Here is a 27,259-nt window from a genome sequence, read left to right as displayed (position 1 = left end):
ACTGCAAAAGGAGATCAAATCAGTCAATTCTAAAGGAAATCAGTCCTGACTAGTCATTGGAAGGACTGATGCTGAAGCTGAAGCTCCAATACTTTGGCCACCTGCTGTGAAGAACTGACTCATTTGAAAAGACTCTGATACTGGGAAAGATTGAAGGCAGGAGGAGAAGGGGACGACAGAAAATGAAATGGTTGGATGGCATCACTGACTCAATGGACATGAGTTTGAGTAGGCTCCAGGAGTTGGTGATGGACCAGGAAGCCTCGCGTGCTGCAGTCTGTGGGGTCTGAAAGAGTAGGATATGACTGAGTGACTGAGCTGAGGATTTGTTGTTGTTCAATCAGCCAAGTGACCCAAGTGGGGTCACTCTTTGTGACCCCACAAACTGCAGCATGCCAGGCTTCCCTGTCTTTCTAGTATCTCCCAGGGAGGCCTGGTGTGCTGCAGTCCTTGGGGTCACAAAGAGTCAGACACGACTGAGCGACTAAACTGAACTGAACTTATGTCTATATATTGAAAACTTTGAATTCACATCAGTACTTCCAATTCCTATCCAATCTGTCAAGCTTTCTTGCCATTCCCCTTTCTGTATCTTAATCCCCTTCTCCAGCAGTGAGAAATCTGGCTCCCCTCATCCTTTACATAGTATTCCTTTGGGAAGTCCTCTCGTACATGATAAGTCACCTGACTTTGCAGGACCGACTCCCCCACCTTCCTTGCTGGGCTCTGATCCCGACTCTGAGCTGACTTCCTAGCTGAATATAGGGATGCCTATATTCTCCTATGAAGGTGGAAAAGCAGGGAGATCAGTCAGGAGAGTGAGATGCACAGATGAGACAGAGACACAGAAAATTAACCACAGAATAAACACACAGAAAGTAACTTCTGGGTCCCTGAAAGCTTTCCAACTCCTGGATCTAGTCTTTGGCTAAGATGTAGCTGAATGCCTGCTCTGGGCTTTTGTAACAAGTTCCTGTATGCTTCTGATAAATTCTCCCCCTTTTAAACTATTTCAGGTTGGTTTCTTTACATGCAAACATAGAATCTTAAACAAAGGTATATTTATATCCTGGCTTGTTCTACAGAATATGAAACAAATTGTGGAAATAATCAGGGCAAAGGGAAAATAAAAAATTAGCCCACAGAAAATGCATACCACATGGTACTATACTATTGCTTACTGTGGGCTGAAATATTAGCTCTGAGATTTCTAGTGATGCAAACAAAGTGCGAAACACTATCCCTTGTAAGATTTTATGTCTCCAGATTTAAAACAAACCAGCAATTGGAGCATGAATAGATAGACCAATGGAACAAAACACAGAATCTAGAAGTGAACTCTTCAGCAAATGGCTGATAAATGGCAAACTCTGTAGCCATCTGGGAAAAAAAGTATTTTGATTCATACCTTATCCCATATACTCAATCAATTATAAATGGATCAGTGTTCAATTACAAAAGACTGGAAGTCTAAATGTCCATCAATAGAGAACTGGTTAAATTATGTGCATATCCCTGCAATAAAATGTTATGGAGATTTGAAAAAAAATAGCAAGGAGTTCTGTATCTATTGCTATAGACGTATATTCTTGATATATTGTTACAAAAAGCAAGGTAAGAGTTAATGTGTATGGCACACTATCATTTTTGTAAATGAGGAATGTCTTGGCTTCTACTGTATAAAAAAATCATCTGGGAGAATGTGCAAGGAACACTGCTTACCTGTTTGGAGCATGGGGACGGGTGTGGGAGAGTCTCTTTACTGTATACCTGTTTATGCTTTCTAATGAATGAACCATATATGTAATACTCTTTTTAAAAGTTAAAAAAAAAACAAAAACCCTGATGAAAATCAGACAAACCTGGTGAAGGAGAAGCTCAGCTAGTCTTGACAGACTGAGAGGACAACAGGAGAGAATGAAAATTTTACCTGCCCACAAATTTCCACTATTAGTGAACCCCAGTGCCTATCCCTACCCAGAGATGTCATTCTTCTTACTAAGGATCATCTCCAAAAAGGCTTTACTGAGCAACCTGGGGAGGCCTTCTGCCTATAGTGCAATATAAATGCTTGATACATATAAGAAAATTATTTCTATGGAGACCTGACAAAGAGTGTTCTACTTCCTAATTTTGCCCATGAACATTCTATGTTTATGTGAAACATCTTGCCAACTGACAGTATATATAACGATCAAAATGTGAGCACTGTAGTACCAGCCCTGAAGCCAGATCCCCAGGGTTCAAATCTAAGTTGTTCACTTATTGGCAGCTTACTTGCTAGAGGTTATGAATTTCTGTCCTCTGTTATTATAAAATGGAGGGCAAGCAACAGCATCTGCTTTACAGGATCCACATGAAAATCAAAGCTTACAACAGCCTGTCCAATAGCAACATAATGCTAGCCACAAAAGACATTAAATACTTCCTAGAATTCAAATTAAAAAAAACCCCAATATTTATCCCAATATGTCAAAAACATTATTGCTTTAACATGTAATGAATATAACAAATAGTAGTGTGGTTTCATATTCTTTTTTGGTAAGGAAAACATACATCTGATTTTCAGGTCTCCTATCTCAGTTAAGACTGTGCTGTGCTTAGTCGCTCAGCCGTGTTCGACTCCTGTGACCCCATGGACTGTATGTAGCCTGCCAGGCCCCTCTGTCTGCGGGGATTCTCTAGGCAAGAGTACTAGAATACTAGCGGGTTGCCATGCCCTTCTCCAGGGGGATCTTCCCAATTCACGAATCGAACCCCGGTCTCCCAAATTGCAGGCAGATTCTTTACCGTCTGAGCCACCAGGGAAACCCCCAATCAACACTAGCCGTATTTTAAATGGTCGACAGCCCTCTTTGCATCAGCGCAGCCCTAGACGTGTCTAGCACACGGTAGGTGCTATGTGCTCTTAGCAGAAGCATGGTTGCGGTGATGCTACCTCTTTTGGAGTAAACCAGTCTATCAGGTGAGCCATCTGGAAGACATGCATATTTTGGAATAAACTAATGCGATTTTCTTTTAGCCAGTCACTTACTGGACCTCCATATTAATTCACAGCTACAAGATAAAGTGCAAGGTTCCGATCTATTCAAATAAACTATTTACATAAGTGGGGCCGCTGCCCTCATCTCATTTTCTGGTCATCCTAGTTCCGGGTTGGGGATGGGGTGGGTTGGGGGAAGGAGGTGGGGTTAATTGTCTTCCCTAATACGGAGGGCCCTGGACCACAAACCCTGGGGAAATGCAGGCGAGTGGGACGGTCCTTTAAAAAGGGGATGGGGCGGTGAAAAAGAGCGCCGAGCTCTCGGGAGAACAATTAACGGCCAAGGCGAAGGGCCACGTTTAGGGGGCGGTCCGTGCCAGAAGGGGCAACCATGAAGGCGGACGAATTCCGAGCGCCAGCAGAATTCTCGCCGAGCCAAGCGAGCGTCCGCAGGCCGGGCGTGCAGGCACCGGGCGGGCGGCGAAGGTGCCTGGCCTCCGCGCGGGCCCGCTGAACGTCCACGTCCAGCCCCGGCTCCTCCGGGCCGCAAACACCGCCAGGGGCCTCTGCCGCTCGCGTCCACTGTCTCCCGGCTCCTGAGTGGCTGGGGGGCCGGGATTAACCTTTCACCGCCGCGCGCTGTCCAATCACAGGCTCGCTCTCATGCCGGCGCGGGGCGAGCGGGGGAGAGCGGGGGCGCGGGCGCCGGGGAGATTCTCCAAGCCGCCGTGCGCCGTTGCCGCGGGGCCGTGCGCGGGCCGCGAGCGAGCCGGGCGCTGCGCAGTCTCCGCAGGCGCCGGCGGGAGGGGTCGAGGCTCGGAGGCGCGGCGCGGCGCGGGCTGCTCCAGGCCCCAGGTTGGATGGAGTGACCTGACAGCGGGGACGAGGCGACGGCGAGCGGGAGGACATGGCGGCGGCGGCGGCGGCGCCGGGCGGCACCGGGAGGCCTGGGCTGTGACGCGCGCGCCGGAGCGGGGGTCCGATGGTTCTCGAAGGCCCGCGGCGCCCCGTGCTGCAGGTGAGGGGGGCTTCCCCCGCCGCGGAGCCGCTTTTGTGTCCCGGGAGTGGGGGGCGGAGCGGGGAGCGTCTCCGCGCGCCGCCGAGGCCCGCGTGGGCTCCAGACTCCGGTGGGGGGAGACCGGCGCGGGGCATATGGCGCGGCCTCATCGCAAGGTCCTGGGCGGGGCGGGTCCCCGCGCCCCCGGGCTCGGCGCAGCCCCGACTCGCTGGCGTGCGTCCTGACGGCGCTTCCCGGGGACTTTGTGCGCGGGGTCGCCTGGGCACCGGGTGGGCACGTTGGCGCCTCCGCACACGGAGTGGAGCGCGCGGGGGGGTCCTCGCCGCTCACTCACCCACCCCCGGCCCGCGGAGAGCTGGGCTTTGACAGGTCCGGCTGCGCGCACCAGGGTGGCGTGGGGTCCGCCGCCGCCGCGTCTCGGGAGCATCCCCGGGAGGCTGCGCGGTGGCCGGCGCTGGCCTCCTGGGTGGACACCTTCGAGGGGGCCGGGAGGGAAGGCAGGCTGGGCCCTCCTGCGCTGGCAGGAAAGCGCGAGCCTTCGGGGGCGCGCCCGGGCGAGGATTGTTCGTGTCTATTGGCAGGTGACCAGCTCTCTGGGTCCCCAGGGGGCGGGTGGCCGAGGCCATCTTTTCGCCCCTCCTCTCCGATTTTTTTTTTTTTTTTTGTGCCAGCACGCCCCTGGACCCTTGCAAAGCGAGGCTTTGGCAAAGGGTTTTTCAATCCTTGGCAAATCAGTGTATGTTTTAAGTTAGCACTGCAGATTTTTTTGGGGGTGGGGTGGGGTAGACTTTCCAGAAAAGCTGAGTTCCTCCAGGGTTTTCCCCGCGGTGTAGAGCTAGCAGACCACTTAATGTGTCTTTTTAATGGCCTGAAGATTTGCAAAGACAGATGAGTGAGGGAGTATTTACTGTAGAGTGTTCAGTCCATGCTTTTGTGGAGAAAGTCATGCTTACAGGGACACCTTATTTACCCAGATGATCAGTTTTAAGTATTGAGGTGACTATATTTACAAATATTCAGCTGATGAAAGAGTTTTAATTTGAAGTCTTTGCTTTTTTGGTGCTTTGGATTTTGCTGCTGCTGCTGCTTACTCGCTACAGTCATGTCCAACTCTTGTGCGACCCTATGGATTGTATGTAGCCTGTCAGGCTTCTCTCTGTCCATGGGATTCTCCAGGCAAGAGTACTGGGGCGGGTTGCCATGCCCTCCTCCAGGGTGTCTTCCCAACCCAGGGAGCGAACCCGGGTCTCCTGCATTGCAGGCAGATTCTTTATCTCTGAGCCACCAGGGAAGCCCCTTGGATTTTTCTGGATCTTCACAATCCTGATGTTCAGTTCTCTTCCTGTTGCTTGGTTTTCATGTGCAGCAGTGAATGGAAAAGGGCACAGATTAGAAATTAAGTAACTCGGGGGGAAAGAAAAAAAAAATATAGAATGTGTCTTAGTAAAGGTTAACTATATTGAAAATATATTGGTATAAACATTAAATTTTCTAAATAAAAATACACATTTTAGCCAAGGTCTCCAATAATTTATTAGAGGATGGTGGTACAGATTCTGAATAAGGGCACTAGTGAATAGTAATTTTAGTATTAATATCTTTGGGAACTGGGTGGGCATAATCAGTTTATTTTGCAAAACTTGTTAGTAGCTCTCTGTGGCAAATCATATTACATGTAATATATGCTGTATATACTTAGATATAATTTCTCAAATTTTCATTGTGGGACATATTTTGTAATACTGTAGATTAGAAGCGCTACAAAGAGTGCTTTTAATATGATCACTGTGAACATTTCATGGATTTATTCAGGGCATCAAAATGCTGTTTTAAGAAAAGATGTACACATTGAATTTGGGGAGAAAAGACCTTTTTCCTACAATTATTATAATAAGGGTTTGCTTTACCTTTTATGCTGTCATCTCATCATGAAAGGTTAAGTTCTGTCTACTGTGCCATACCTGTGGCACTGTGAATGAGTTGTCAAGCATGGTGGTTTTGCCATTTCTGAATGTTATTGGCTTGGTTTTAGAAAACATTTTATTTTGGTGTGGCTCAAATGATTCCTATTTGATAGTGATTTTGTGGCCGTGTATAGTGGGTTGTACTTTTAGTGTAGTGCTGCCTTTGAGGAAGGGTGACTTTTTGACATTGAGAGATTTATACCCTGCCACTGTCTGATGTATGAGATGCTTGTTTCGTTTGAGAAAGTAGGTATTTCTTTGACATTCTCTCACTTGTGACCTTAGCATCCTGTGGTCATTACTTGTGGCTAAAGAGCAAAGGGAAACATTTATTAATAAGAAGTTCCTGGTAATATATGCCAAGATATTTCAGGTTCTTTTATCTATGTTCTTATTTAATCCACACTGTGACCCTGAGACAGATTTAATATTGTCTTATTGTGTGTACATGCAAGGAAGCTAAGACTCAGAGAGCTGTGAATCTAGAAGTGGCAGAGCTAGCACTGAGTCATGGCTTGATTTCCGAATCTTTGCATGTGGGCTCTTTTCCCAACATTACATTGCTGTTCCAAGTGAATTTTAGGGGAACAACCTGCATAAGTTGCAGGTTAGTACTTGTTAAAAAAATGAAACTCTTGTCTTAAATGTTCATGGGGCCTTTGATTATCTGAGTAAGATTCTTTCCCCCTTTTTTTTTTTGTCGTAAAATACAACAGAACATACCGTTTTAACCACTTTTGATTGTACAGTTCTGTGGCCTTAAGTACATTCACATTGTTTTGCTCCCATCACCACCAGTCCATCTCCAGAACTTTCTCATCTTCCTCAACTGAAACTGTACCCGTTAAACACTAACTCCCCATTCCACCCTCCTCCCAGGCCCAGGCAACCACCTTTTTCTTTTCTGTCTCTGAATCTCCTGCTCACGGATATGTAGGTATGTGTCTGCTTATCCATTAATCCCCCTATGGACTCTTGGGTTGTTTGTATCTTTTGGCCTTGTGAGCGATGCTCCTATGAACAAATAGCAAAAATAACAAAACATTTGTACAAAGGTGAACAAATACCTGTTGGAACCCCAGCTTCTTCTTCTTTGGAGTATCTCCCCAAAAGCGGTCCAGTTGTTTCTTGATCATCAGCACGTTTGACTCAGAACTTACTGCCGAGTTTTCTCAGGGTTGTTCAGATGGTTATACTGTATTACAAATAGGAACTGTTTATTAATAGAAGACTTTAATTTTCTTGAAACCCAGGATTTACTAATTTTTATGATCTCAGTTCCTACCAGCATTTGGCAGGTAACTGCATTCATTCAGTTGGTCCATCATGGAGCTCTGTTGGATGGCAAAGGAAGGTACCGCTCAGGTCCATGTTTAACTTGCATAAATATTAAGTTGGAGCTGAGTGACTTGTCCTTGTGCTCTGCATTTTGGATATTCCAGCGTTCAGCTCATTTTCAAAGCCCGATGGGTGTATGTGTTTTATTATTTGCCTACTATGAGAAAGGATTTGAGGTGGTCTTATAATAGATGTTTGAGAGGACAGTGAAAATAATGGTGAAGGTTGAAGGAGGGGTAGGGTGTGGAGGGAGCTGGAGAGAATTAGAAGAGAAGCTTACGACAAGGATAATTAGTGTCTGCATGTCACTAAAGGTTTTCGTTTTTTAAATATTAATAAAAGAAAAAGAGGAAGCAGGACTAATTATAGTTGATATTGATTAATGAAAGGAAGTATACCAGTTAAGCAGGAAAAAGCAACCTTTTCTCTTGTATGATGAATACGCATCTGAATTCTTATGTAAAATGACATTAACAATATGTAGAGAAAACTTTTTACATTTTACAAATGATAGAGAAATATTTCTCACATGCCATTTTAGAGAAACTGGATAAAGGCCTCAGGCATAATGGAAAAGCTTTAGTAATGTAGATATAGACATTCTGGTGATTTGATTCACTAGAGTTTAGTTAATTTATCCTTCAGACGATATCCCTAGTAGGTCAGTTGTGTTGTTCAGGCTTTTGACAGATGTTGAATAATAATTCATTCACAAATGTACTCTTTTCCGGATTATATAGGCAGTCAGGATTTTCAGGATTCTGTCTGCCAGTCTTCAGGAATGTGTGTTGGTCTAAAAAGTAGGATTGCTTGTGTGGAGGTATATACTCTGTGAATGAATACAGAGAGAAAAGCCTTATTTTTGAGGTTCCAGTTTAGCTCTTTCAAATCCTGAAAGGTGATGCTGTGAAAGTGCTGCACTCAATATGCCAGCAAATTTGGAAAACTCAGCAGTGGCCACAGGACTGGAAAAGGGCAGTTTTCATTCCAATCCCAAAGAAAGGCAATGCCAAAGAATGCTCAAACTACCACACAATTGTACTCATCTCACACTCTAGTAAAGTAATGCTCAAAATTCTCCAAGCCAGGCTTCAGCAATATATTGCGAACCGTGAACTTCCTGATGTTCAAGCTGGTTTTAGAAAAGGCAGAGGAATCAGAGATCAAATTGCCAACATCCGCTGGATCATGGAAAAAGCAAGAGAGTTCCAGAAAAACATCTATTTCTGCTTTATTGACTATGCCAAAGCCTTTGACTGTGTGGATCACAATAAACTGTGGAAAATTATGAAAGAGATGGGAATACCAGACCACCTGACCTGCCTCTTGAGAAATCTGTATGTAGGTCAGGAAGCAACAGTTAGAACTGGACATGGAACAACAGACTGGTTCCAAATAGGAAAAAGAGTACGTCAAGGCTGTATATTGTCACCCTGTTTGTTTAACTTCTATGCAGAGTACATCATGAGAAACGCTGGACTGGAAGAAACACAAGCTGGAATCAAGATTGCCAGGAGAAATATCAATCACCTCAGATATGCAGATGATACCACCCTTATGGCAGAAAGTGAAGAGGAACTAAAAAGCCTCTTGATGAAAGTGAAAAGTGGAGAGTGAAAAAGTTGGCTTAAAGCTCAACAGGCATCTGGTCCCATCACTTCATGGGAAATAGATGGGGAAACAGTGGAAACAGTGTCAGACTTTATTTTTTTGGGCTCCAAAATCACTGCAGATGGTGACTGCAGCCATGAAATTAAAAGATGCTTACTCCTTGGAAGGAAAGTTATGACCAACCTATATAGCATATTCAAAAGCAGAGACATTACTTTGCCAACAAAGGTTCATCTAGTCAAGGCTATGGTTTTTCCTGTGGTCACGTATGGATGTGAGAGTTGGACTGTGAAGAAGGCTGAGCGCCAAAGAATTGATGCTTTTGAAGTGTGGTGTTGGAGAAGACTCTTGAGAGTCCCTTGGACTGCAAGGAGATCCAACCAGTCCATTCTGAAGGAGATCAGCCCTGGGATTTCTTTGGAAGGAATGATGCTAAAGCTGAAACTTCAGTACTTTGGCCACCTCATGCGAAGAGTTGGCTCATTGGAATAGACTCTGATGCTGGGAGGGATTGGGGGCAGGAGGAGAAGGGGACGACAGAGGATGAGATGGCTGGATGGCATCACTGACTCGATGGACGTGAGTCTGGGTGAACTCCGGGAGTTGGTGATGGACAGGGAGGCCTGGTGTCTGCAATTCATGGGGTCACAGAGTCGGACACAACTGAGCGACTGAACTGAACTGATGAAATTGAAATTTTCAGTCATGTAAGAAATTTTTTTAAATTTTTAAAAATTTTGAGTACAAATTGTTTTCCTATTTTCCCTAAAATCGTCACTGAATTTGTGGTTCTTTTTAAGTATGCAAGGCTGCTATCCATTTTAAGTAGGTGACTAAGAAGATGCCCCAAGAAAACTTGTCTGAGGATGTCAGTAAGAGTAACTAGATTCAAGACATGGAAGACTTGAATTTTGGTCTTAGTATTCTGATTTTTGAAGCTCATGGTAACATTAAGTGTCATGCTCTGTTAAATGTACTATCCTTTCAAACAAATAGAATTGTAAGGATAGTAAGGGTAGAACAGAACGGTGCTGACATAAACAAGGTGCTCAGATTTGCCAAGTGAATAAATTAGTTTATTTTATATTAGTTTTTAAAAGACTTAGAAGCTAACAGTTCTATGTAAAGTAATATTGCTTAAATCAATACTGTTCTGATTTTGGACAGATCATGCTGCCTGGTTCTTCAGGTGAGGACACATGATCAGGTGTATGGAAGCATTATGGACAGAGAGAATTAAGAATCTCATAGAAGAAAATCGCTGTTAAATTGGGAGTTTTCCTGGTGGCGTCGGCTTTCTTATTGCTGAAGCTGGCTAACCTGGTAGTTGTTGTGGTGGTTCTTTTTTAGGTGACAGCTCAATGTGTGCAGTAAAGTAGGAATTTAGAAAACATTTGGAAATTCTCTTGGGGATTAGAACATGTCAGCGAACCAGAATTTTAAAATAAAGTGTTTAAAGAGCTCAGATAATGAGAGAAGGATCTCAGTTTAAGAGCTGATCTTTGACATGATGTAGAAAGGTTCTTTGATTAAGGAGTTAGGTCAGTAATCCTATTTGAAGGGAAAGAGAAAGGCAGTGGCAGAGACTTTTTTAAGAGGGTAAGTTTAACATGATGAGCCGGAGTTTTAAGTGGTATCTCCTCGTGCCTGTCCCGCTGCTTGGCCGTCACTCAAGAGTAGCTCCTATTAGTTGTATTTTCAGCTATTTTCCTTTTGCAAAATTAAATATATTAATATTTTATCAAAGCATTATAAGAATGTTTAAGAGCAAGTCTTTGGTGTCAGAGGGGTTCAAATTCTGCTTCCTTCAGTTTATCCATGAGGAGCACAGGGTGTCTGGTGGTCTTTCTGAGTCAGCTCGCTCATCTGAAATCCGGTCTTGATAGTAGTACCTACTTCTTGAGGTTGTAAGGAAAAATTGAGTTTCTTAAACCTTTAGCCCAGTTCTAGCCCACAACCAGCATAAAATTTAGCTGATATTGCTTCAAATATGTACATTAGAGGAAATCTGTTCTTAATGTGATTTGATTACGTTGTGATTTCTCCCCAAATTTTTGAATATTGAGATGTATGTTTAGTTTTATAATGGAAGATGAAAAAGAAAAAGGGCTTGAGAGCAGTATTTCACAGATAAGTCTTCTGTGTGAGGGCTTCCCTGTGGCTCAGCTGGTAAAGAGTCCGCCTGCAATGTGGGAGACCTAGCTTTGATCCCTGGGTTGGGAAGATCCCCTGGAGAATAGAAAGGCTACCCACTCCAGTATTCTGGCCTGGAGAATTCCGTGGACTGTAGTTCATGGGGTCACAAAGAATTGGATAAGACTGAGTGACTTTCACTTCATTCTACGTGAGGCTTGTCTGTAGTGGATCAGATGGTTCAGCTTAGTTGGGTCCCTGTAGTAGTGATACCAAGCGTAACAGAGCCAATTGCTAACTTTGCTACATAACCGTCGTTCCTCTGTTATGTATGAATAAGTGCATTATCCTTGAATCTATATTTTGAAGCAGCGTAAACTTTTTATGTATGTCATGTGTACTTGATATAGCCCTGTGGGTCTTATTCTTTGGAGATTCCTGATTTGACAAAAGATATGAATCTTATCCCCAGAAAAAGTGTACATGTGCATATTCAGAATTTTATGTACATTCGTAGGAGGTACAGGGACCCCTGTGGGACCCCATCCATGGATGCCAATTTAAACTATATGTACACAAATAAAGAGAAGTAGTTGGTTAACCAGGGAACAACACAGTTCCAGAAAACTGAGGCAGACATGATCAGTGGGATGAATGAACAGTGTAAAACAATGAGTGGTTAGGAAACCTGTGTCCTAGTTTGGCTTTACTTCTAAATAACTAGATGTGTCTTTAAGGGCAGGTCGCCTGGCCTTTCTATACTTAGTTTTGGTTTTCTCACTTTTAAACAGAGAACATTTGTAAGTCTCCAAGTCTTGTGGTTGGTAATCTTTGAAGCACTCATGTAATTCAGAGACTTCTCCGTTTCAAGCTGAATCTAGATTAAATGTGAGACCTGGAAAAGAGAGGCTGCATTTGTTAAGAAGCATGGAGGTCAAATGTAGCGACCGTAAGAAAGTAGTGGTGGAATCATGAGATGTTCTGAGCGGGAAACAAGGTGAAAACCTCGGGAAGTAAAGCTTAGAAAGTAGATCAGGTCGGATATTGCCTTAGGATGGCAGAATCTTTCAGAGAGAATTGAGTCTTTTCATCTTTTATCTCTGCGTCTAGTACAGCTTTGTTGTTGTTCAGTCGCTCAGTCGTGTCCGACTCTTTGTGACCCCATAGACTGTAGCCCACCAGGCTTCCCTGTCCTTCACCATCTCGCGGAGCTTGCTCAAACTCATATCCATGATTTGGTGATGCCATCCAACCATCTCATCCTCTGTCATCCCCTTCTCCTCCTGCCAGCATTCTTGCCATGAACTGTATGAGAGGTACAGCTTAGTAAATGATGATTAATGAATGAGAATCTGATAGGAGCTGTTTAACTTTTGATCTGATCCTTATGATGAAGAGCAAGCAGCCCACTGAGAGGCCTCTGATACTATGAATGAGGAAAAATATTTGATAGGCACTCTTTTATTTTAATTTTGAAAGCTTATTAAATTTTGCATATAACACAATACTGGGATTACCTGCCTTTGTCCATAGACTTGTATATTGTATAGCTGAACATTAAAAAGAAAAAAAAACCCTAATTTAAAAATCTTTATATGTACCTATCACATATAATAAACCCAGGTAATTTATTTGTGTTAGATCAAACATAATTTTGGTGTTTGGAGGAAAATGCATAATCTTGTTGGTATATGAACAAATAATAGAATAATCTAAATTAGACATTTAAATGCAGTGTGTATATTCTACTGGAGTTAAGGCAAGCTATAATTTCCAAATGCTATTAGTACCTAAAAAGAGTAATTCTTTATTGCTTATGTAATATATGGACTTCAGTTTCCAGCTCTTATTCAATAAAATATATGAAATGAAGCATTGTTAGAGGGTGCTTTCTTTTGGGGATAATTTGTTAAAAAATAGTTTTCATTGACATATGACAGAGTTCTGATGAAGAATACTATTATTATTTATAATCAGTCTTTATAAATCTCTACCTTTTTTGTTGCTGAACATTAGGAGAATTCGGGGTAGCTTTTTACATATGAGTTGTGTCCATATTTTGGCCAGGAGTAGGGAAATAAATAATTTTCCTAAGGCCTCAATAGCACGCATACACTTAAACACATACATGCATGTGTGAAATCTGTCTTGCCTTAGCAGCAAATGCTCTGGCAAAATGCTTACCTGTGTTGTCTGTGCTGAGTGGTGAAAAAGTTACATAGTACATTGCAGTTTCCATAATATTAATTTGTCTAATTATTTCACTATGTCTGAACCCCCTTTATGTTAATCATCTCTCTTAAAGTAGCACTTATTTATTCCACTGGAGAAGTCATTAGGTAGCGTTTGTATCAAGGAGTAAATCATGTTTAGTCTTCAGCTAAATGTGATAAAGATACTGAAAAAAATGGTGAGATACAGTCTGTTTGTGTATTTATTGAGTACCTATGTTCCTAGACTAGAAAGGCCAGGAGAACTATCCATGGACAGGGCTGATTTAAGCTGTTACAGCTTTACAATTAAAACAGTATTTACTTATCTGTGTTTGTGCAGATTCAGTTAAAAATAAAATATCCATTGGGCATCTGTTAATCTTAAATTGGGTCCATTCTTTTTCAACCCCCTGGAGAGATCAAAAGAAACATATCCACATAGATACTTTGATTGGTAAGTCCGTGTAAACTGACACTTCCTTTGAGACCATGGTGTTTTGTATATTGTGGAAATAAAAGTTTGGAGTCAACCAAATTCTAAGTAGAATCCCACCTCTCCTATTAGTCAAATAGTCTTGGGCAAGTTATTTCAAATCCTTGTAAAGTGGAGTTAATTCTTGTCTTAGTGTTGCTTTGTGGATTAGACCAGATGATAGACTGTAAATGCTTAATAAAAGTAAATTTTCTCATTTTCCTTCTTTACTCTGAAACTGTACTTACCATGGTAAATGAAGACTTTTTTACACATTGTATTGAGGATTGTTTACTTCTCCTTGAAAATTAGCTTTAAGTGAAATCACTTTCAGTTGTGACACAGGAAAGCACATGAATCACAAGGACACACAAAGTGAACGTGCTTGTAACCAGTGCCCAGATGAAGGAACACGTATGACCCGTACTTTATAAGGTTTTGTTTTATATTGTATTTTGTAAGGTTTCTAAATGGCCCCTCTCAGGCACTTCCCTCTCCCCTCACCAGCCTCTTCCAAAAAAGAGCAAACATCATTCTGACTTAATTACTTTTCCTTATTTTTAACTTTCTATCATGGAAATTATATTGTAAGATTTTGTGTTCAGTTTCTTTTTTTTTACTCAAGAGTTTAAATGTGTGAGTCATTCTCTGTTGCATCATCAAGTTACAGCATTTAATCACGTGATACGTCAGTATTGTCTATTTTATTGTTTTTAAATTTAATTAATTTATGGCTGTGCTGGGTCTTCATTGCTGTGTGGGCTACTCTAGTTAACTTGCATGGGCTTCTCATTGTGCTGGCCTTTCTTCATTTGTTCAAGAAGATCGTGCTTGTGCCTGAACTTGGATTGGTTCTGGTTATAGGGATTATATGTGTTGCATTTCCTAAGGCCTCTTTAGCATCACACATTTAAACACGTATGCATGTATGAAGTCTGTCTTGCCTTAGCAGCAAATGCTCTAGCAAAATGCTTACCTGTGTTGTCTATACTGAGTGCCGAAAAAGTTTTTTAACTGTTTTAACTGAAGCTGTTGACTTTGTGACACCAGACTGAAGATTGGGGAGCGGATAGCAGGGGATGGTGTGTGTGAAGGCTCTGAGCTGGGAAGGAGCTTGACGGAGGGTCTGAGTCCTGTGACCAGCAGGAGCTGGGGGAGCTAGCCCGGCCAGTGGGGGAGAGGAAGGGGCAGGTCGCCACAGCAAGGGTTTTAGATGTTATCCTAAGCTCAGAGGGGCTCCACTGAAGGCTTTGAGCTGTCTCGCTGTCCTGGTTTGATTCATCACGTTTCCCCTACCTGACAGATCCGTCTTCTGCTCTTAGTGGTGGATACCCTGTGTCAGTCACTTCGTCTGCTTGCCATTCAGGCAGTTTACTGAGGGGATCCCTTGGAGATGCCGGACGTTTATCTTTGCAGTCGCGTGTAAGCAGGTCCTTATTGGGTGTCCTCGCAGCTTCGCTCGTGTTCAAACAGTATAGGATTATAAACATGAGCTTGAGGATACGGTAGCTGCCGGTTTTGTCTTTTGGTCCAGGGTGGGTAACTGCCTGTTTTTTTTTAAAGAGGAGAACGAAAATCCCGAAAGATGAGAGCAGTTGTAGTTTCAGTTCTTGCTCTTCTTCCCATTCTCTATAGTCCCAAGATTTGTAAACCCCGTAGCTTGCTCTTGATTGACCTCCAGGGAGGGTCAGAGGGCTCAGAGAGCCTTCTCGAGTGTGGCTCCTGCAGTCTCTCACCGCCTCTCCCAGTATGTGCAGTTTTTTTCCCCCACATCAAACATCTTAACCTGTTGTTTTTTTTTAATTTAATTGGCATCGTTGACTTAGCTAATAATTAAATGTTTGTGTTGTGAATTATGCAGGGGAGAAGGAGTGAGCCAAGGGCTTGCCATCTGTGTCGGTCCTGTTATAGAAATGAGACTCAGTGAGAGAGGAGTTATTTACCTGCAGTCTTAGAGCTAACAGATGGGTTCATTCACCACCCTGTCTTTGAAGCCTGTTTCCTTTCCTGTCTTATCTGGATTTTTCCTGTAATATGATGTATATTGGGTTTAATTGTAACATAATTGGGTGAAATAAAAGTTCCTACCTTGTGTGTGTTTGCGCGCTCAGTCATGTCCGACTCTGTGGCTGCATGGACTGTAGCCCGCCAGGCCTCTCTGTCCACGGTATTAATATTTCCCAGGCAAGAATCCTGGAGTGGGTTGCCATTCCCTTCTCCAGGGGATCGTCGCAGCCCAGGGATCGAACACACGTCTCTTGGGTCTCCTTCATTGGCAGGCGGACTCTTTACCACTGAGCCACCAGGAAAGCCCCTTAGGAGACTGCATTTATTCTGATGCTGCGTTTCTTTCTTGAAACATCTCTGGAATTCTGGTAAGGGAAATTGTGTGTGTGTGTTGGGTGGTGGTCTTTTGTTTTTTTAAAAAATTGCATTTAGCAGTAGCAGATCTTCAGCTTTCTTTTTAGATCAATTGTACTTAAGGAATTTTGGGGAAGGCTCCATTGAAAGCCAAGTGAGGATCTCCAAGTGGAAATATGCTACAGGCAGGCAGGGATAGTGAATTGGCGCTGGAGATGGGGTGACCTATGCTGTGGTTCATCCGTGGTTAGAGTGAGTGGGTGGGTGGTTCCTGGGATAAGGGATTGCAGTGCTCCAGCAGGGATGGTTCCAGGCAAACCAGTATGTGTAAAGGCAGTGATTGCAGCCAGGAGAAGGAGGGTCCCCTCTAAAGGAAAGAGGCAAGCGAGGAGTCTCTTGCCTTGTGTTTAGATGTTCTTGTCAGCGGGCCTTGATAGAGGCTCAGGCTGAGATTAAGTCGGTGACAACCCTTGGTGTGTAGTGAGACTCAAAAGGCTCACGGGATGAGCTTCTGACCCTGTAGAGCTGCGTATAAGGCCCTTCATGCTCTTGCTCCTGCTCACGTGCGACGGTCTTGCCGTTCCCCTGCGGGCCGCACACTGTGCCACACGGCTTGTGGTTCCGCCGTCGCCTCTCCTGTTCAGGTGCTTCTGCGCATGCTGTCCGCTGGTCCCCACGGTGCCTGTGTGGGCTTCTCCCCGAGCAGTGCCCTTCCCGCACGTTCTTCAAAACTCAACTCAGGTTCTCATATCCTATAGGATACAAGTCTGCCTTAGGGATGTTTTGCTTAATAAATATTTGTTGAATGAGTGAACAAATAATTTAAGGGTCAGAAGGTACGATGAGAGTTTTGCTTGTGTTCTTAAGTGGGGAAGACTGAATACTACTTTTTATACTGTTCTGAGATAAAATCAGACGTGTTCCGTTTTTCTGTGTTCTTCTAGTAGTCAAACATATAGGTCAGTATTTAGCAGAGTTTTGTTTTTGACTTTTATGTTTCAAAATAGTTTTCAAATCTATGAGTTGTAGCAGTCGTATAAAGAATCCCCTATTGTTGGCCTTCGTTTGCTAGTAGCTATCATCTTAGGCGGGGGCGGAGGGGACAGAGAGTCCCAGTTGTGTCTGCCGTCTCTGTTGCCTTAGTGCCAGGTTGGCACATTCAGGGCTGGCATCTTCTGATCCTCCTTCATCCCCCAAACGTCCGCTGTAGCAGTTTCCTTTCCCTGATACAAGACTCGGTACAGGAACGTACACTGTGTTCAGTTGTCCTGTCTCTTTTCTCTTTTAATCCGGAATAGTTCCTCAGTTTTTTTGTTTCTGTTTTTTTTGTGATAGTGACATTTTTGAAGAGCACAAGCCAGCTGCTATGTAAAATGAGCCTCAGATTTTGTTTTCATGTTTCCTCAGGATTACATTCAGGTTTTGCACTTCTGACAAATGATATTTCTTTTCTCAGTTCATCACATTAGGAGGTAGATATTGTCAGTTTGTCCCAATATTGGTGGTGTTAACTTTGTCCCTTGAGTTAAGGAGGTATTATTTGTCAGGTTTAAGCATCCAAGCAGCAGTGAACAAAACCCCCTCATTTTTACCATGTCTTCTAGCCACCTTCCCTGGTGGCTCAGATGGTAAAGAATCTGCCTGCAGTGCTGGAGACCTGGATTTGATCCCTGTGTCAGGAAGATCCCCTGGAGAAGGGAATGGCTAGAGAATTCCATGGACAGAGGGGCCTGGGGGTCTATAGTGCGTGGGATCACAAAGACTCAGACATGACTGAGTGACTAACACTTTCACTTTTCCAGTGTAAAAATAACAGTTTTTCATTTGAATTCAGTTCAGTTCAGTCACTCAGTCGTGTCCGACTCTTTGTGACCCCATGAACCACAGCACGCCAGGCCTCCCTGTCCATCACCAACTCCTGTGGTCCACCCAAACCCATGTCCATTGAGTCGGTGATGCCATCCAACCATCTCATCCTCTGTTGTCCCCTTCTCCTCCTGCCCTCAATTTTTCCCAGCATCAGGGTCTTTTCAAATGAGTCAGCTCTTTGCATCAGGTGGCCAAAGTATTGGAGTTTCAGCTTCAGCATCAGTCCTTCCAATGAATATTCAGGACTGATTTCCTCTAGGATGGACTTGTTGGATCTCCTTGCAGTCCTAAGGGCCTCTCAAGAGTCTTCTCCAATACCACAGTTCAGAAGCATCAATTCTTTGGCGCTCAGCCTTCCTTATAGTCCAACTCTCACATCCATACAGGACCACTGGAAAAACTATAGCTTTGACTAGATGAACCTTTGTTGACAAAGTAATGTCTATGTTTTTTAATATGCTGTCTAGGTTGGTCATAACTTTTCTTCCAAGGAGCAAGCGTCTTTTAATTTCATGGCTGCAGTCATCATCTGCAGTGATTTTGGAGCCCAGAAAAATAAAGTCTGACACTGTGTCCACTGTTTCCCCATCTATTTGCCATGAAGTGATGGGATTGGATGCTATGATCTTAGTTTTCTGAATGTTGAGCTTTAAGCCAACTTTTTCACTCTCCTCTTTCACTTTCATCAAGAGGCTCTTTAGTTCCTCTTCACTTTCTGCCATAAGGGTGGTGTCATCTGCATATCTGAGGTTATTGATATTTCTCCCAGAAATCTTGATTCCAGCTTGTGCTTCCTCCAGCCCAGCGTTTCTCATGATGTACTCTGCATATAAGTTAAATAAGCAGGGTGACAATATACAGCCTTGACGTACTCCTTTCCAATCTGGAACCAGTCTGTTGTTCCATGTCCAGTTCTAACTGTTGCTTCCTGACCTGCATACAAGTTTCTCAAGAGGCAGGTCAGGTGGTCTGGTATTCCCATCTCTTTCAGAATTTTCCACAGTTTATTGTGATCCACACAGTCAAAGGCTTTGGCATAGTCAATAAAGCAGAAATAGATGTTTTTCTGGAACTCTCTTGTTTTTTCATTTGAATTAGTAGGTAGTATATACAGACAGACTTTGAAACTTTCACCCAATAGATTTGTCATCCTTTAATGATTCTTAATGAAAAGACTGTATGTTGTCACCCTGCTTATTTAACTTATATGCAGAGTAATCATGCAAAATGCCAGGCTGGATGAATCACAAGCTGGAATCAAGATTGCCAGGGAAAATATAAATAACCTCAGATATGCAGATGATACCACTGTAATGGCAGAAAGTGAAGACGAATTAAAGAACCTCTTGATGAGGGTGAAAGAGCAGAGGGAAAAAGCAGGCTTAAAACTCAACAACAAAAAAAAAACTTAGATAAGCTCATCTGGTCACATCAGTTCAGTTCAGTCACTAAGTCCGACTCTTTGCGACCCCATGGACTGTAGCATACCAAGCCTCCTTGTCCATCACCAACTCCCGGAGTTTACTCAAACTCATGTCCATTGAGGTGGTGATGCCATCCAGTCATCTCATCCTCTGTTGTCCCCTTCTCCTCTAGCTTTCAGTCTTTCCCAACATCAGGGTCTTTTTTCAAATAAGTCAGTTCTTTGCATCAGGTGGCCAGAGTATTGGAGTTGCAGCTTCACCATCAGTCCTTCCAATGAATATTCAGGACTGATTTCCTTTAGGATGGACTGGTTGGATCTTCTTACAGTCCACGGGACTCTCAAGAGTCTTCTCCAACACTATAGTTCAAAAGCATCAATTCTTGAGCACTCAGCTTTCTTTATGGTCCAACTTTCACATCCATACATGACTACTGGAAAACCATAGCTTTGACTAGACGGAGCTTTGTTGGCAAAGTAATGTCTCTGCTTTTTAATATGCTGTCTAAGGTGGTCATAACTTTTCTTCCAAGGAGCAAGCGTCTTTTAATTTTGTGGCTGCAGTCACTGTGGCTGCAGTGATTTTGGAGCCCAAAAAAATAAAGTCTGTTACTGTTTCCATTGCTTCCCCATCTATTTGCCATGAAATGATGGGCCCAGATGCCATGATCTTCGTTTTTTGAATGTTGAGTTTTAAGCCAACTTTTTCACTCTCCTCTTTCACTTTCATCAAGAGGCTTTGGTTCCATTACTTCAGGGCAAATAGAAGGAGAAAAAGTGGAAGGCAGTGGTTTTTGCAGTAGCTTTGTACAGATGTAAGAGTTGGACCGTAAAGAAGGCTGAGTGCCAAAGAATTGATGGTTTCAAATTGTGGTGCTGGAGAAGACTCTTGAGAGTTCCTTGGACTGCAAGGAGATCAAACTGGTCAATCCCAAAGGAAATCAACCCTGAATATTCATTGGAAGAACTTGGTGAAGCTGAATCTCTAATACCTCGGCCACCTGAGGTGAAGAGCTGACTCATTGGAAAAGACCCTGATACTGGGAAAGATTGAAGGCAAATGAGAAGGGGGTGGCAGAGGGTGAGATGGTTAGTTAGCATCACTCACTCAATGGATGTAAATTTGAGCGAACTCCAGGAGGTAGTGGAGGACACAAGAGTCTGGCGTGCTGCAGTCCACGGGGTCGCAGAGTCGGACATGACATAGTAAGTGCACAGCAACAGTGGTTCTTGTCTCAGTTACTAACGTGATGGTTAAAAGTGGTGATTTTCCTGTCATTTTTTCCTACATTTATTGGTTGACATTAAATAGTTTTGTCTGAATTTTAAACCTAATAAAATAAATTCTAAAATGAAACATTCATGAGAATTTTATAGGTTGGGAGTTACATGAAAAGGGCCAGGGTGGGAGAATGGATATAGTTGGATGATGTCAAAATTATCATATTGATGCATCTCTTGCTTTGATAGTTTCAGGTCAGCCCTGAAGTATTCTTTGTTGGGGGAGGGGGCAAGAGTAGGGGTATTAAACTTGTTGGAATCATCTGGGTTGTTTAAAATCTTTTAAAAGTAGAAAGTGTCTAAACTGAATTTTCTGTTTGGTCACAAAAAGATGCAGGTTAATTTAGGTTTAGATCAATAAGGTTCATTTTCAACATAGAATTAATGAATGAAAATATTTTTATGGACACTGCCAGGTTTCCTCTATGTTAGTCAAGTATGAGATTATCTTTCCTTTCAAAGGTCTTAGGATTTTGGGGGGAAGGAGCAATGGCAGTAACATCTAATGTGGAGCATATGTAATGAAGCCCTGATTTGGGTGCTGTAGGGAGCCCCCACTGTGCTGGAAGAGAGGAGAGTGGAATGATGGGGGTTATTAGGGAAATCTTAGGGGTGGGGCGGAGGGCTTGGGGCTCCAGAAATAGAGACTCATCCTTGGGGAGTGTGGTACACCCGTGGTGGAGTCACGGGAATGCAGAGCACGTGCGTGGTCGCACGTGGCTGTGATGAGGGCTTTGCCTCTCACCCGAAACTTTAACACATTTGCTTCCTGACTCAACACTGACTAAGCATTTGTTACCCTTAGCAGTTTCTTAGGCTCCTTTATCTCAAAACTGACCTCTCTTTTACTGGTGAAGTCTTCGCTTTGTGTAGTGTCTTAGAGCAGCCTGTCAGAACCGTGACCCTTTTTTCCTCCTGGACATTCTAACGTGGTAAGAGGAAAGATTGCCTATCATTCTAGCACTTGTTTTTTATTGAGTGAAGTACAGAAACTTCAAAGCAAATATTAACCTAAAAACTCACCTTGAAAGTTAGTGATGTATTAAATGTTCACCTCTCTGAAAACGAGATTGCAGAGGAAAGGTCATTATAGGTGAGTTGAAGGGCAGAGGTGGGTATCAGTGCCCTTTTGATGCGTTGGAATGTTGTCTTTTTAAGAAGTATTCCAAGTAAGTGCGTCATTGGCTGGCAGCCTAGGGTTACTTTCTATATGGAGATTTTGGTGGATGGAATTTGTTAAAATGATATTTGACCTGTATTCAACTTCAATTTTGGACAAATTTAATTTTAGGCATAATTGCATTGAAATGTAAACATAATATGTTTATGTTACAGATTTTAGAGAAATGTAGGAATTTGTTTGGTTCATCGAGTAGTGCAGGAAAAGAAAGCTGGTGAATTTGTGGTGTCAGTTATACAAACGGGGGTAAATCTTCAGCCACATTCAGTGGCTTAAGAACGGAGTCCTCCTCGCCAGTACTTAAGACAGAGTCATATGATGTTTATTGTCTTCATCCTCAGTTTAAAACTTTGTTTAATTTTAAATGTAATAAAGTGTCCGAATCGTAGGGAATTTTAAAATACAGAAGAGCCTTAAGGAAGAAGAAATGACTTACGTTAGTAATCCCATGCTCAGTTTTGGGGGGAATTTTCTTTTCCTCTGTTCCTCCCTTCTCCCCTTTCTTCTTTTCTTTAGTTTTTAACTTAAAGACACAACCAGATCTTCCTGTAAATAAAAATGTTTTTTTTCACTGAAGCCCGTAACATCAGCATTTTTGTTTATTACAGACTGTCATCACTGTAATAGCCCAGTTGAAGTGCACCCTGTAAAGTGAGCGGTCTGTGGTTTACCAGAGCACTCCCTCATTTGTCGTTAGACATTGCGTTTTTCGGGAAGGTGGGAGGGGCCCTTTTTGCTCTTATAAATGATAATGCCGAGGAAGCATATCTGAATGTAGCTTGTGTAATGTTGTAGGCTAGATAAAATATGCAAGGATTTCTAATTAATAATGATAGTTATGACAACAGTGAAAATAGAAATATTCCTGTTGTGCTGTGTATTTACCTAAGACTAAAAATTACAGTGTTTAAATTCTTGAAATTATTGTCCTTTTTTCTCTTTGGTCTCTCAGTCTTTGATTTGACTGTAGTCTTTTCATAATCTGTATTCACCAAATAATGGTTGGTAAATCCTTGAAATCTTTATTTCATGTATCATGGGTATTTTGGTTATTTCCTATCTTTTTGTTTTCTCTTTTCTTGCATTTTATATTTTCCAAGCTTGTCTACTGGATGGTAATGGTGAGGATGATTACTTGCCCAAGCATGTGAACCATTTCATTGCCTCAAAAACAGTTAACTAATGTTTTCAGTGAAGTTTGGGGAGCCAGACAGAAGGAGCACGTAGTATTTTTTGGTTTTTGCTTTTAAAGAGATCGGGTAGAAAGCTGTTTAATTTTATTTTACATTATATACCATGCTTTGTGATTTAAATTGATTTTCATTTTATTGTAAATTCATAGTGACTAGTAGTTTGGAGTTAGTGGTTTTTCAAGTTCATCTGATTAAAAATACTGTATAAAATCTTGTATAGTTCTTCAACTTTGAGAATGCTTTTTTTATATTGAATCTTAAGATTAATAAAACATTTTAGGTTCTTTAAAGGAGTTCCTTAAAGTCTTAAGAGTTCTATGAAAACAATGATTATAGATAGAGATGGGAGTGTGGCTTCTTTCAGTTCATTCGCTCAGTCGTGTCCGACTCTTTGTGAACCCATGGACTGCAGCATGCCAGGCCTCCTTGTCCATCACCAACTCCTGGAGCTTGCTCAAACTCAAGTCTGTTGAGTCGGTGATGCCATCCAACTGTAGCATCCTGTTGTCCCCTTTTTCTCCTGCCTTCAATCTTTCCCAGCGTCAGGGTCTTTTCCAGTGAGTCAACTTTTCTCATGAGGTGGCCAAAGTATTGGAGCTTCAGCCTCAGCATCAGTCCTTCCAATTAATATTCAGGGCTGATTTCCTTTAGGATTGACTGGTTGGATCTCCTTGCAGTCCAAGGGACTCTCAAGAGTCTTCTCCAACACCACAGTTCAAAAGCATCAATTCTTTGGCGCTCAGCGTTCTTTATAGTCCAACTCGCACATGAATACATGACTACTGGAAAAACCACAGCCTTGACTAGATGGACCTTTGTTGGCAAAGTAACGTCTTTGCTTTTTAACATGCTGTCTAGGTTAGTCATAGCTTTTCTTCCAAGGAGCAAGCGTCTTTTAATTTCATGTCTGCAGTCACCATCTGCAGTGATTTTGGAGCCCAAAAATAAGGTCTGTCACCTGTTTCCACTGTTCGCCCATCTGTTTGCCCTGAAGTGATGGGACCGGATGCCATCATCTTTGTTTTTCGAATGTTGAGTTTTAAGTCAGTTTTTCCCTCTCTTCTTTGACTTTCATCAAGAGGCTCTTTAGTTCCTCATCGCTTTCTGCCATAAAGGTGGTGTCATCTGCATTTCTGGGTAAGCACTTTTTCTCTATCAAGGTTAATATGCATTCAATTACTTAATCCTCATACTAGTCAAGTGTTCTATTTTATAGGAGGGAAACAATCTTAGAGGTGGTGGAGTTGGATGGGCCTTGGTCTTCCTGACACAGATGGTCATCTGCTAGCATTCAGATGATTTTAATAAAATATTCTTAGAGAGAAAACACTGCCTTCTACATCCCCAGAGGCCTTACCCAGTGTCCTGCCTTATCAGAGGGCCTCCGTGAGGAGGGAGTGACTGTATGCCCCAAAGTATTAAGAGGGGAGCTCATCGCCTTTACTTATGAATTAGCTTAAAACAGCTGACTCTCTTTCTCCTCTAACTTTAATTTCGAAAAGGGAGGTTGGTGGGAGTTGTTTGTAAACACTTTGGATCCTCCCTGCGTGCAGATTCCTTTTTAGGGATAAGAGGAGGTGTTTGCCAACTTTTCATTTTGAAAACCGTTCTCTCCAGTGCCATTAGGCAGCATAGTTTAGGATTTCTTTACGGTTTTAAATGTTAAGAAAGGGGTTTTGTTATTTATCATGTATACCGCTTGAGAGTTGAACTTTTTTTTTTTTTTTAAGCTGATGCTGGGAAAATATAATTAAAAATGACCTCCTCCCAACCAGAAAATCTCTCCAAAAACGTAGAAGGGGAGGAAACAAATTTTATTGAGTAAGCGTTAAACCAGAATGTGATGTGTATCTAGGCTATCCAGTAAAGAGATCGCAAAGATAGAAGTCTTAATCTTTTGTATGCTAAGTGGTTACAACACTTTATGTTCGTGTTTTCAAGATAAAATTTCCAATTCTCTCGTATCTTTACGACTGGAGGTAGGTTTTGCAATTTGGAGTCGGTTGACAAATTAGGCCATCCTGGGAAACTGGGAGATTGGGCATATCTTTCTTGGTGATTACATATCTTAAGGAAACATTCCTGAGAAGTGAGCCTGGCTAGAGGCTTACTTAGCTTTTAGAAAGATTCAAGTACAGCCGATAAGGACTGAAAAGAGTTCTGAAAAAGAGGGAAGGGGGAGGGATGCCTTCCCCTTTGTTTTCAAATGGGAGAATTAAGCCACTTATTTTTAATCGGTGCTTATATGAGCAACCTGTATTCTAAACCTGTTATTTTATATCCATAGCCAGGGATGCTTTTAGCATTTAGGCTTGGTTGGAGTTAAAATTAATGTCTTGGATCTCCATAGCATAGTTGTCAGTAGGGACTAAAAGTTCGCAAGACATTTTTAGTTTTATATGTTAGCTTCCAGAAGCACTTTCAACAGTGTCTTAATGTCACAGTATCGATACTGTGTGTGTGTTTTCTTTTGTTCACTCTGGGACTTCATGGTGGTTGCGCGTTTTGGACTTCATGGGTGTAGAGATGAAATCGGGACACTGATATTCGTAAAGTTAGTAGTGTCGGACTCTGATACATAATAAAATGAACGAGTTGGAGGTTTTCTGTTACCAGTTTTGAAAATACGCAGCAGGAAGCTCTAGATGCCTTTGATTTAAGACTAGGAGGGTTTAGCCTTTGTTACAGCCTTTGTCTGAAAGGATACAGCCATATATGGGATTTAGATGCTAATTAGATTAAATTTGTTGGTTTATACTGGAACTTGACTGAGCCTGTGGTCTGTGGTGTGTCTTTTGCAGAGTTATCTTAAAGAGCCCTATCAAACACTTTTTTTTTTGGTAATTTGAATCATGATCATCAATTAAAATTAGAAAACTTGACCTATTAGCTGTGTAGTATGAAAATAAAATAAATTATCACTGTGCTTGGCATGTTAACTTTCTAATGTCTCTTTATACAGAATTGTTTAGGGAAGTAATTTGGATAACTCAACAGTAATTTTGTAATAGTGTAGTTGCATTGAATTTTCAAGGGTTATCAGCTTATTATTTTGGTGTTTCTAGAATAGAGGTGAATATTACTTGAAAAGATGTCTAGTGCGACATATCAGGACAAGTTGGTGTATTGAATTTGCGTCATATTAGGTGGCAGTGTAGAATGGAATTAAAAGTCAAAGCATGAGGTAGTTTTAGAAAACATAAACTGACTCCTTAGAAGAGGGGTTATAAGTTCATGAAAGCACGATATTGACTTAGTGTAGTCTTTAAGTGTTTTTAAAATCAAGATTTTACTGGGGGAAAATGTAATTTACTTCCAGAAATTCTCCCTTATATATCTGATTGGATTGTGCTAACAGCTTTTAAAATTTTTCAATTGTAATAGAACATCATAAATACTAATTTTAAAGGGCAACTCTTTCATACATATACTGTGTTCTTGACTCCCAATAAATAAATACAAGAAATGTTTTTATCAGAGATCTTACTCAGATAAGTAAATTATGAAAATCTTGTCAAGTAGGAAATTTCTTAAAGTTGTTTTTTAAAAATGAGTTGTATGTTCTAAAATACTCTCTCTGATTGCTTTTAGGTTACCTAGGGTATGAATTAATACAGACTTGGAAACTGAAAGAACTTAGAATCAGCATTTTGAGGTAAATATGTAAATACTAAAGTAGTGTTAAGGTTCCCCCATTCTGCTTTGTTAACTTATTAGCAAAACCAATTTATGTATGAAATGAGAAAGTTTAACCTCTACGTGAATGTCCTTTAAACTGCTATAGACTAGACCAGATGCAAATAAGTGAGAAGAGACCGCTGCCAATTCATTTTTTCCTGAGCCTGTGGTAATAGAGGCGTTGAAGTTAAGGAGCATAAATTAAATCTGGTACCAGATCTAGGAAAATCAACATTTGTTAATTGAATTAAGCTTTTCACGTCATTGCTTTATGCTTCTTATTTGATATCTAGTCTCTTAGGATTATTTGGGACCACCCTTAACTTTAAATTTCTCCACAGTATTAACATTCTTGAACTGTCTTCCTGAATTCTTTTATTCATACATGAATTTAGTGAAACTTTATAGTTAGATTAATTGCTCTTTAAGATCATGTTTTAAATTTTCTTTGAGAAATTTGAATTGCTGATAAGACTTCATACATGTGGTGAAGACTTACTTAGCACCAGCTGATTTGGATTACTCGGACAAGTACCTCTTCT

General features: G+C 41.9%; 1 protein-coding gene across 8 annotated transcripts in view; it reads left to right on the top strand.

Moving 5' to 3' along the window:
* Positions 1–3,111: 3,111 nt before the first annotated feature.
* DICER1 (dicer 1, ribonuclease III) overlaps positions 3,112–27,259 on the top strand; it is a 76,102-nt gene continuing 51,954 nt past the window's right edge. For 5 of the 8 annotated variants that reach the window (XM_070357900.1, XM_070357902.1, XM_070357901.1 and 2 more), the window contains exons 1-2: positions 3,127–4,001; positions 26,631–26,694. Coding sequence is in view for 1 of the 8 variants with exons in the window: in XM_070357903.1 (XP_070214004.1) it covers positions 3,966–4,001 (36 nt within the window). In the remaining 7 variants the exon portion in view is untranslated. Of the gene's footprint in view, positions 4,002–26,630; positions 26,695–27,259 lie in introns of all 8 variants that reach the window. The other 3 variants (XM_070357903.1, XM_070357899.1, XM_070357904.1) reach the window with 2 other exon arrangements.

This window comes from Bos mutus, chromosome 21, assembly GCF_027580195.1.
Source record: "Bos mutus isolate GX-2022 chromosome 21, NWIPB_WYAK_1.1, whole genome shotgun sequence".
Taxonomy (NCBI): domain Eukaryota; kingdom Metazoa; phylum Chordata; class Mammalia; order Artiodactyla; family Bovidae; genus Bos; species Bos mutus.
This window is presented reverse-complemented; position numbering and strand designations above follow the sequence as displayed.